Source organism: Pelodiscus sinensis, chromosome 16, assembly GCF_049634645.1.
Source record: "Pelodiscus sinensis isolate JC-2024 chromosome 16, ASM4963464v1, whole genome shotgun sequence".
NCBI lineage: Eukaryota > Metazoa > Chordata > Testudines > Trionychidae > Pelodiscus > Pelodiscus sinensis.
The window spans coordinates 28,274,041-28,286,305 of NC_134726.1; the positions used below are offsets into that span (position 1 = coordinate 28,274,041).

At 41.2% G+C, this 12,265-nt stretch overlaps 1 protein-coding gene across 7 annotated transcripts in view; it reads right to left on the bottom strand.

The window, feature by feature from the left end:
* Positions 1–12,265, bottom strand: part of MAD1L1 (mitotic arrest deficient 1 like 1) — a 743,124-nt gene that overhangs the window by 498,678 nt on the left and 232,181 nt on the right. For all 7 annotated transcript variants that reach the window (XM_075899591.1, XM_075899593.1, XM_006112872.3 and 4 more), the window contains one exon: positions 2,431–2,575. In XM_075899591.1, the coding sequence (XP_075755706.1) occupies positions 2,431–2,575 (145 nt within the window). The remainder of the gene's footprint in view (positions 1–2,430; positions 2,576–12,265) is intronic.

A 12,265-nucleotide genomic window follows, 5' to 3' on the forward strand; every position in this document is an offset into this window, starting at 1 on the left:
TGTACTGCAAAGGACTATGATTCCATCTCACTGTCACTGCTGGAGAAGGCCTGAGAGCCAGGACAAGCACTGCGGAGTTGAGGGGTACCCATGAGGGCAGGAAGATGGGATCAGCAGTAATTCAGCACATGAAGTGACAGTTCCAAGGAGTCTCTGTGACCAAATCCATCTCACTTGGAATTATCCAATTATGTTTATAACCACGGCTATCATATTACAGACCACGTGGAAACCAGAAATGTATAATGCTTGGAAAATCCTGTCTATGCTGCTTATAGTTTCATTGAGCCAAGGGGAGCAAAGGTTTCCTGTCCTATTTGCCAGCCACTCAGAATGCAACGCCTGCCACAATATGTTAAAAAAAGCTACAGCAATTCTGTCTCTGTCATTTACTGGACTCTTCATGCCATCTTCTGAAGCCAGAAAGAGATTTAACTAATAGATTTAACTAATACCCTCTTGTGAAACAGCTGCTTCATGCTCCAGAAAGCTCTGCTTAGTACACCATACATCACAGCCTCTTTGGCTCACCACTGACACAGAATTACAGAACTGAGCACAGAATAATTAAAGCAAATCAAGATTCTGTAGCTGTAGTCAACACTCAAATTTTAAGCCTGAAGCAACAGCAACAACACCTTTTATTTTCCTGTGGGCCACATCTCTCATACAATGCTGGAAAAAGTTGTTCTGTCTAATTTCAGTCTTCAATCCAAATAACGTATATACTTAGTAAAGATACATCACTATATCTTGTGCATTAACGCTCAGTGAGCTGAGCTACAACAAATTTTATTACCTTCATCTTTCCTTCCTATTGTCTTGCTTCTCCCAGATATTGGCACATCTAGTTTAGAACCTGATCTGCCATACACAATAGTTTCAGGTTATTCACATGACCTATTGATGTCATTGAATTGCTAAGATAAGTGAAGTTATGCATGGGGCGTGCTTGGATTCACAACTTTGTGATGAGAGAGAAGTAATAAATGATCATTTGTCCTCAGGCAACAGTACCACAGAATTTAATATAAAACAATCAGGGTCCTACAGGCTCTTAAATCATTCTAAAATTTAATCAAAAAATAAAAGTCCTTCTACCAAATTCCATAGAATGGTTCAAAAAATCTGTAGAAATGGTCCTAAATTAATTTCAACAAAATGCTATTGGGTTAGCTAAATGTGAAAGGATTTTTATATACAGGTGATGTGACCATCTCACCTTTCCCTAAGTTCCATTTCTCCACAGAAGACATGCACAGTACAGTACCTTTCTTCTAGTTGGAGAAGCAAGCGATGTAACTATCTAGGCCATTTTAAATTCCATTTAGTGGCTCAGACACAGAAATATATACACAGAATTATAGGGCTGGAAGAGACCTCAGGAGGTCATCGAGTCCAATTCCCCGCCCAAAGCAGGACCAACCCTAACTAAATCATCCCAGACAGGGCATTGTCAAGCAGGGACTTAAAAAGCTTCTAGGGATGTAGCTTCTACCACCTCCCTAAGTAAAGTATTCCAGTGTTTCACTTCCCTCCTAGTAAAACAGCTCTCCTGGATTCCTTTCCCCTTCATGTTAGCATCCCAGAGGGTCCTGCTCATCAGTTCCTTGAGGGAGTTAAAGTCTGCTTTTCTGAAGTACAGGGTGTGTATTTTTCTGCTCTCCTTTCTTCCTGATCCTGAAATCAACTATCTCATGATCACTGCTGCCCAGGTTGCCACTCTCATTCACTTCCCCTACTAATTCCTCCCTGTCTGTGAGCAGCAGGTCAAGCTGTGCATGGCCCCTGGTTGCTTCCTTCAGCACTTGTACCAGGAAGTTATCCCCAACATCCTCAAAAAACTTCCTGGATTGTCTGTGTACTTCTGTATCGGTCTCCCAACAGATTTCAGGGTAATTGAAGCCCCTCATGGGAACCAGGGCCTGTGATCTGGATGTTTCTGTTAGCTGTCTGAAGAAAGCCTAATCTACTTCATCCACCTGATCTGGTAGTCTATATTAGACACCAACCACAACATCACCTCTGTTGCTTCCACCTCTAAACTTAATCCAAAGACTCTCAACAGGCTTTTCTTCCTCTATATACTGGAGCTCTGAGGAATCATGCTGCTGTCTTACCCTGTTAATTTGACTTAACTCTCTCCCCAAACATAGATGCCAAGAATGATATTAAGTGATATGTCAACTACATAACAGCAGTGTACACAAGCGCCACACACCAGCAGGCCAGCACTGACACTAGTGCATTTACTCTGAGCAGCCCCAAAGACAATACACGTCACTGTTACAGCATCCACTAGACTAAAACCAAGTAGCACTGAACTATCAACTACTAAGCACACAAGATGAGAAATAATAGAACTGCAGGAACAGTAACAACGGCAGAGGAGAAATGCTTGCATTCCTGAATTCTTTCCAGATTCTATACCTTTGTAAGCAGTAGCACTCGTTTCTGCAAGCGTCTGACAAAAGCTTCGTGATGCTCACGTTTTTTCTTCTCATCCAGTAGCTGACTCTGGATCCGTAATATATCTTCCTGTAGCTGCTGCCGAGCCTTCTCTAATATCCGGGCACTAAAAGACACAAGTGAGAGCTTAATATTATTTCTTATCCGTTTAGATGAGAAAAACTTAGAGAAAGTACTAATAGCAATGGAACATGTTACCAGCATTTTTTCAAGGAGATAAAGATGTCCAATGACCAAGCTTACTGCTTAGCCCCAAAACAATGACATTGCTTTATATATACACGTCATAAAACATTACATATACTTTACACGTATAATTGTTTTACCTTTGGGTAAATACTTACTCTCCAGCATCAAAATAATTATAGATGTTAACTACACCTTTTAAATATTAACCAGTTAGAAGCATGATTGCCAATAAACATGGTCTGCATTCAAGAATAGCTAACATTTAGCTAGTAATTGTGCCAATTATCCACGTGCTGTTCTTGTCAGAAGCCTAGGCTGACAGTTTGTGTTCCCGTGACTGAGTAATAGCACTTACTTTGCAACATGGACAGAACTTGCAACCACCTGTAGCCAATTTCCCTCTCCCTCAGCTTTCTATGCAGCAACAAACTTCATTGACTCATGGGAAAAAAAAGTTGTAGTATAAGAACAACTCAGTTGTATTGTAACTTGGGAAAAAGAGTGTTTCAGAACCAGAGTACATCAACAGTTGTACGTTCAGTGTGAACAAGCCCTGAAAATGAAAATTTCTGTGTACCAAACACAAAACTTCAAGCAGGCTAAAAGCATGAACACCAGGTACTCTTTATCACTAAAAATCAAAAGAAAATAAATGAAATGTCGTAAACAAAGATATTATTCAGGTACTGTTTAGATATGTCAGGAAAGTAACACTCCTATACCCTGACTGCCAGAACCATTTGTGCTCTCTGGGAATTTTACTGGGAAAGTGACCATAAATCTCCAATCATTCCCCAATCCCCCAATCAGCAATTTACCCATCTCTGATGACAAATCCCTGTAATAACAAAAATCCCTATAACAACAAATATGCATTTTAAAAATCCAATGAATTAAAAGCTTATTTAAAGTTCCAGATCAATTTGGAACCATTCACAGCTCAATCTGATAATCCAGCAGTGTTCACTTGGGTGGGAAGTTCATTAAGAGGGCTTTAAATTTATATGTGAAAATGAATAATTTAATTACCAGAGTACCACTACTTCCCTGGCTCTATTTTAATTAATTAGTTACACACAACGAAATTGATCCTCAACAGTATCATCTAAGTTGATGGGACATGGAGTGGTGTCTGCCTCTCTAACTGGCTGGTTTCCGCTTCATCAGAAGTTCAGTGCAAATGTTCAAAGTTCTTTGAGATCTTAATAGACATATCAGTATTTTTCCTAGTCAGCAGTAAAAGGATTTCGGAGGGTAAATAGAGACTCCAATTATTATTGTGTTGATTCTTTGGATAAATACACTGTTACATGATACCCTCTGCAAATGTGCAGAAATCTGTCTTTATCAAAAAGATATGCCTCAGCTGTCAACATTTAGAAAGCCAGATTCCACTACACTAATACAGTACTGTGAAAGATGGTCAAGAATCTTGTGGGAAAACAGAGTCACAGTAAGATGTCACAAGGATACATATAAATTCAGAAAGTATAGAACACACACAGTTTTTAACCTATGGGCTACGTCTACACTGGCATGATTTTCCGAAAATGCTTTTAACGGAAAAGTTTTCCGTTAAAAGCATTTTCGGAAAAGCACGTCTAGATTGGCAGGATGCTTTTCCACAAAAGCACTTTTTCTGGAAAAGCGTCCGTGGCCAATCTAGCGGTTTTCTGCAAAAAAGCCCCGATCGCCATTTTCGCGATCGGGGCTTTTTTGCGGAAAACACTACTGTGCTGTTTACACTGGCCCTTTTGCGCAAAAGTCTTTCGGAAAAAGACTTTTGCCCAAACGGGAGCAGCACAGTATTTCCGGAAAAGCACTGACCATCTTACATAAGATCGTCAGTGCTTTTCCGGAAATTCAAGCGGCCAGTGTAGACAGCTGGCAAGATCTAATAGACAGGATCACAAAGAAAAAACAGTTTCTTGCCATTTCAACCAGAAAGGACATTGTCTCAACAACTTGATTACCTGCATCCTGATTCAAAGGCCTTTTAAGAATACACTTGATAGAGAATCCTCTGAACTGTCATTCATGCTCAAATTCGACACTTTACACTTAAGTTTGAATAAAAACTCTAATTACCTTACCCATTACAAAGATAGCTTCCCCAATTATCACCTCTAAAATCATTAGCTCACAGACTTTTACCCCCCCCCCATCCCGTTTCTGTTCTGAAATTTGATTTTTCCTTTTCATATGTGTTCATTTTTTTTAATTGTATCCTTTGGTATATATGGTTGTGACAATTTTCTTCCACTATTTGATCTGAGGAAGTGGGTCTGGCCCACGAAAGCTCATCATCTAATAAACCATCTTGTTAGTCCTGTTTTTTGTTTCAGCTACACCAGACTAACACGGCTACATTTCTATCACTATCCAGAATTTAGTGTTTCTACCCTTCTAACAATGCTTCCTAGAGTGAAAATGACCACTGAAGGAATGAAGCTGATGGTTGATGGTGTGAGGCCTGTGAGACAGAGAGAAAAGTGTGTTTTGTTTATATAAACTAGTGTAAACCATTAAGGGCTTTTGTTGCACTAGAAGTGTTATCAGTTGGCCTAACAACATAACTGTATAGGAGACAGGAACTGTGTCCTACCACTGCAGTGCTAGCCAAGCCACACAGCGAACCTGAGCCTGAAATCCAGTTTTAAAATACTAAATTCTGAGTAAAATGCAGGACAATGTAGCACTTTAAAGACTAACAAGATGGTTTATTAGATGATGAGCTTTCGTGGGCCAGACCCACTTCCTCAGATCAAATAGTGGAAGAAAGTAGTCACAACCATATATACCAAAGGATACAATTTAAAAAAAATGAACAAATATGAAAAGGACAAATCACATTGCAGAACAGAAGGGGGATGCGGGGGGGTGGGAAGGGGGAGGAAGGAAGGTAAGTGTCTGTGAATTGCTGATATTAAAAGTAGGGAGAGTGGGATGTTTGTGAGTTAATGGTATTACAGGTGATAATTGGGGAAACTGTCTTGGTAATGGGTGAGAAAGTTCAAAGACTTGTTAAGTCCTTGTTGGTAAGTGTCGAATTTTAACATGAATGACAGTTCAGAGGATTCCCTTTCAAGTGCAGATGTAAAAGGTCTTTGTAGCAGAATGCAGGTGGCTAAGTCATTTAGAGAGTGTCCTTTCTGGTTAAAGTGGCAAGAAACTGTTTTCTCTTTGTGATCTTGTCTGATATCTGTTTTGTGGGCATTAATCCTTTGGCGAAGTGTCTGAGATGTTTGTCCAATGTACATAGCAGACGGACACTTTCGGCACATGATAGCGTAGATTATATTTCTGGATGCGCAGGAATATGTGTTCTTGATCTTATAACTCACTTGGTTAGGTCCAATAATGGTATCAGCAGAATGAATATGTGGACAAAGCTGGCAACAGGGTTTGTTGCAAGGGAAGGTACCAAGGTTGGTATTAGTGTGGTATGTCCTGTGGTGGTTGGTAAGAATCATCTTGAGGTTAGGTGGTTGTCTATAGGAGACTATGGGTCTGTCTCCCAGAGCCTCTTTGAGTATGGTATCCTGTTCCAATATAGGCTGTAGTTTATTGATAATGTGTTGGACAGGTTTAAGTTGGGGGTTGTAGGTGATGACAAGTGGTGTTCTATTGTTGGTTTTCTTGGGTCTGTCTTGAAGTAGATGGTTTCTAGGTATTCGTCTGGCTCTTTCAATTTGCTTTTTTGTTTCTCTGGGTGGGTAGTTGAGATTTATAAATGCTTGGTAGAGATCCTGAAGCTTCTGGTCTCTGTCAGTGGGGTTAGAGCAGATGCGGTTGTATCGAAGGGCTTGGCTATAGACGATGGATCGTGTGGTGTGTTCTGGATGGGAGCTGGATGCATGTAGGTAACTGTATGAGTCAGTGGGTTTTCTGTAGAGAGTGGTGTCTAATTTTCCATTGTTGATTTGTACGGTGGTGTCCAGGAAGTGGATCTCTCGTGTAGAATGGTCCAGGCTGAGGTTGATGGTGGGGTGTAGGTTGTTGAAATCTCTGTGGAATATCTCCAGTGTTTCTTGGCCATGTGTCCAGATCATAAAGATGTCATCGATGTACCGTAGGTAGAGGAGGGGTGAAAGGGGACGGGAGTTGAGGAAACGTTGTTCTAGGTCAGCCATTCTGAGTGGGAGTTATGAACGTTAATCAGTCCATTCTTGTGAAGTTCTTTAAAAATAAGCAACCCTATATAATTGTCAAGCTTTGCTATCAGTAGTAGCAAACATCAGTCTGCACCACTGATTCCTCGAAGTTTTTCCATCCATCCGTGGAATGAGTTTTGTCATGTGCACCACTTATGCAGATATATGCCACAGCGGTGCCCACCAGTCACAAACAAAAATTCTGGATATATATATATATAAAAATTAAATATTGTGGAAGAAGAAAGAATACTAAAACAAAACAAGGTGTATGACTTTTAAATGTTTATTACGAAATCAAATAAAAAAAGAAAATTAATACTCCAAAATTTCAATAGCCTTTTGGTATCTTATTAAAAAGGTTTCTGTTCTTGTTGTCTTTTTCAGGAAAGTAGGCACTGGGGCCTGACCTAGAATGGGCTGGGTTGGGCTGTTGGCATATATATTTTAATTGCTTTCAACTACTGGCTAAATGTTATTTAATGGTCTCACTTCTGAATACTTTTTGTGCACATATTGCTCCCCATTATCCAAGAAACAGAGGTTTTATATTTCAGTTCTGCTTACACATCTCAAATCTTTCAGACAATTTGCTTTGCCATTCATCAAAGCTGGTGTGATTCAGCTCTGGGGAAAGACTGAGGAATGAAATCTTTCTGCATATTTTATTCATTTATTTTTATTTCTGCACCTAAGCAATGTCTGAATAACCTGGGTGGAGAGCAAGCTTAAGTATTTTAGCACCAGGTTAATGCAGTCTCATTCTCACATCTGACTTGTTTTCTCTGTTTAATGGGTGCTTCCTGACTTGTACTCTGAACAGCAGCCAAGCAGCTGGAGTTATCTGGGGGGGAGGAGGGAGAGGCACAGGGGAAAGGTAGGTGCTGCTTTTACTCAAATCAGCCCAGCATCTGGGAAATCTGCCTGAAAGGCAGTTATGGAGGGGACAGGGAGCTTCTGTGTTTTTATTCAAAGCAGTCCAATGCGTGGGGTTGCTAGAGGGGGATGGGGTAGAGAGCTGATCCCACTTGTATTCAAAGTAGCCCAACACATGGAGCTGCCTGGGTGGGAGACTGGATGAGGTATGCTGCTTCTATTTGCAGGCGCACACACTGATGCTAGCCCAGCTTCTGGGGCTGGCTGAGAAGGAGGAGGAGCTGGATCTACAAGCACAGTGATGGCAGCTGGAGGTGACCAAGAGTATTGCACTCTCAAACCATCTGCCCCCAACTCTCCTCCTGACTTCTCACACTCCTGCTCCCTCACCAGTTTACTTTTTTCCACCTTGTTCATCTACAGGGTCAGGACTCAGGAGGACTCTGGTTTCAGTACAACTCTGGTTTCACCCAGCCAAACAGTCATCGGGTCGCTGTCTGGGTGGCCTCCCACTCCGCCTCTACAGTATATTCTGATACATGTGTTTGGCTGACATATACAGCTCTGGGTAATGTAGCAGAATTTCTGAATTTGGCATAAATAGATGCTTGGGTGAGGTTCGAAACCAAAATCCCTGGGTGTATGTGAAAAATAACATTAAATTACAAGAGACTTGATCAGTATGCTAAGTGGTACACACAACTCAGAAGAGGAGTTGAGTGATTTGTTCAATGTGACACAGCCAGCTGGAAACAGAACCCCATCTCTCCTGGTTCTTAGTTCTGTGCTTTAGCCAGTGGGACACACTGAACTGGGTCCCTTTGGATATCCACACCTTTGGACCTTATGTATTTTCTTCCATGGGTAATAGTGACTGGAGGGAAAAGCTGGCCAACTTCATCTCACTTCTTCCGAACAGCTGTGTGCCAATAAGGAAATAGAAAGGATCTTCAGAATTTGTCATACTTAAAAGTGAGAACTGTGACTTCTTTTTCAATTATCACTCCAGGCATCAGGAACCAAGTATTCAGTGGAGGCCTTGGGAGCCTGGGCATGTGAAAGTAAAATTCCTAAGAAAGGAAAGTGAACTAAAAGAAATTTCCAAGCAAACAAAGGGAAGTTCAACAGAGAATCCATCCTTCCCAGATGTAACACAAGCAGACTTTCAGCAGCTAGCTTTATTTGCACCATCTAATTCTGATTCTAAATGCTTCAGTGTCACCACGGTTTTTATTTTGAAAACAAAAAAAATCAAAACAACTAAAACCAAGCTGAGAATGAAAAACGCAAGACTGAAATAATTACTAATCAAAGGAGAAGCCCATTTATAGGATGGCAAAGCCACCGGGCGGCACTACCCAGTAATTTTTCTCCATGTCACCTCTGATGAGTTTTATATTTCTAACATCTCATCAATTTGCATCACCAAATTCAATTTGCATTCACAGATAAACAGAGAGAGAACAGTAAATACTCTCATCTGACCTTGAAGTGTGAGAGAGAAAATTGCCCTCCCAATTTCAATTCAATCCCAACCATAATGAATAATGCAATTTGCCCCATCAGTTACCAACCTGTAATCACACACTTGTATGCTGGAGGAACACGCTTTCATGCCAGGCAGGAGATGAACGGAGCCAATGCCTAACACTTTTTGTCCTGAGCTTTCACCAGCCCTGTTATACTTCCCCACCGCATTATTCAAGCCAATTGCCTGCTCATAGAGGGATAATGCCTCAAGAGAGGTACCATGCATATCTCTGCCTATAGTGACTCAGCTGACTGCATGTTCAGGAACTGGAAACTGGGAGGGCTATGTCCCACAGAGAGGTTATTTTCTCTCCTCCCCCTCTCCCAGCCCCTCTTCACAGTTCTCTTAGCAGCTCTGGAGGGAGGGAGTAAAATGGATACCAGCGATGGCCACCTCTTTGGACTTAAAACCACATAGGGGCTTCCCCACCCTAGAGGCATTAGGACCCAGGCGGTGCTTTCTCCCACAGAGAAAAACTTCAGAAAGGGGCCCACCAGAGATTTGAGCTGATGGAAGCAAAAGCAGAAATCCCTAGACCAGTGTTTCCCAAATGGTGTTCCACGGAACCCAATAAGAGTTCCACAAGAAAATTCCATTACAAACTGAATTATTATAATGGAACGGAATTTTCATTTATTTATGAATTTTATTGAAAAAAATTTTCATTTGTGTTTGCCACGATAAGTGTCCCTGTGTAATGCCAGCTTAGCCAGAGAGTTGTGATGATGTCACTACTCAACATTGTGCGTGCAGTCAATCAGGGGTTCCACAAAATTATTTTGTGTTCAAAATGGCTCCGTAGCCAAATAAAATTGGGAAACACTGCTCTAGACAATCAAAGAACTTTTTTTTACAGTTTTGGCAGACACTCTTCTACCTCTCTCCCTCCCTGTGTCCTCACCTCAATATTACCCCATCTCTACCCCTCTCACTCATCTTTCTCCCCAGCCCTGTCCCCTTCACTCCTACTTCTCTTCTCTTTCCACTTAGGAGATCTCCTTCCTAATTAAACCTACTACACACCACCAAAAATGTGGAATTAACATGACTAGGGCCCCATCAAATTCACAGCTATGAAAAATATGTCACAGTCAGTGAAATCTGGAGTCCTCCTGTGGAATCTGGCCTCTAGTGTGCTTTTACCCTATACTGTAAAGGTTTCTCAGGTCAAGTGTTCTCAAATTGTGGGTCCTAATCCAAAAGGGATTTGCAGAGGATTCACAAGGTTATTTCAGGAGAATCATAGTATTACCACCCTTTCTTCTGTGCTGCCTTCAGAGATGGGCAACTGGAGAGTGGTGGTTGTAATCTTGGCCGTGTGCCCTGCTCTGAAGGCAGCAATCTGCCAACAGCAGTGCTGAAATAAGGATGGTAATACTACACCCATATGCCATATCGCTCTTATAAATACTGCTTTCAGAACTGGATGGCCAGAGAGTGGTGGCTGCTGACTAAGAGCCCAGCTCTGCAAGCAGTAGTACAGAAGTAAGGCTGGTAATACCAAAATTATCATATCATTGTTACTTCTGTGCATTTGCTGGCAGTAGCTTGGCCTTTAGAGCTGGATTCCTGCTCCCCAGCAGCCACTGCTTTCCAGATGCCCATCTTTGAAGGCAGTGCTGCCACCAGCAGCTATGCAGAAGTAAGGTAGCAGTACCATGGTTCCCATACAATAACCCTGAGCTCTCCAAACAATGCCTACAAATATAACTCTGTGAAATGTCAAATGTAAATATATGAAATAATGAAAATTACCATTAATCCTGTGACCATGAAATTGACCAAAATAGACAATGAATTTGGTAAGGCCCTAAACATGACATTTGGTGCTATCAGTTTGTTCACTCTGCTTGTGTGTTCTACTTCTTCCCACAGCAAGGAGGTCTTTTCTATGCATCATGTAGATTCTTGGGGCAGAGATTGTCTATTATTTTATAGTGCATAGCCCCAAAGGACCTCACTCTTGATTGACCATTAGGCACTATTGTAATAAAAGTGATTAGAAGTAATAATAATATTAGCTGGGAATTTCCCTGTACTGCTCCAGATCTTACAAACACTTTCCTATCCCTTCAGGAATATCATTTTGGAAGGGCAGCAGAGCTGAGCAGGCTATAGGACATTAAGGGGCAGAGGACTGACAGAGGGAACAGTGCAGGAGGAAAATCTGCCTGGCGGTTGGGAATGAAAAGAGGAGGGAAATGGAAAAGCAGAACTAATTTGTCAGTAAACAAACCAATTGAAATTCTACACTCGACAGTGGGATAATAGCTTATTTCAATAAAATAAAGAAAGGGTCAGAAAGTGTTTGGATGATAAAAACAAAAGTTTAAACCCTCCATTGCTATCTAATGACAAGGAGCCCTTATAGATTCGTGACTCATTACTGCTTCATGAAGGCTCCACACGACTGTCTGCCATGACCTTTTCCAATCAGACTTCATTTCCAATGTGTATTACAGTTTTCCAGCATGAAATGAGCATTATACACTGCTGTTCATTCACATTTTTTAGCTGAATGCTTTTCTCAGGCTACTGGGTGCACTTATACAAACAGAATCTTCTGAAAGAATACTTGAAAAATTGTTGTTTGAGGGATAGGACCTCAATCATAAATCTGAGTAATGCAAGGCTATTGCCCAGGAAATAAATACTGGTCTTTTGTCTCTAAAAGTCTGGTTCAAGGTGCAATAAGTGTGCTGATCACAACTAGAGTGACCAGATGTCCCAAATGGATAGGGACAGTCCCAATATTCAAGGTATTGTCTTATATAGGCGCCTATTACCTTGCATCCCATCCAGATTATTCACATCTGGTCACTCTAATCCCAACCAAGTTCCTAATAGATACATATGCACACTAAGGATGTTAAGAGGCAAATAATTCACTAATCATGTAGTTGATAGAATTTTCATTGACTATGTGATTAGTCAATAAGGGAAGAAGTGCTAAGTCCCAGCTTGCACTGGGTCCAGGACCTAGCCCTGCTGCGGCTGTACAGTTTAAATGTAATAGGAGCTGAGCTGCCTGTCCACCCTGCTCATA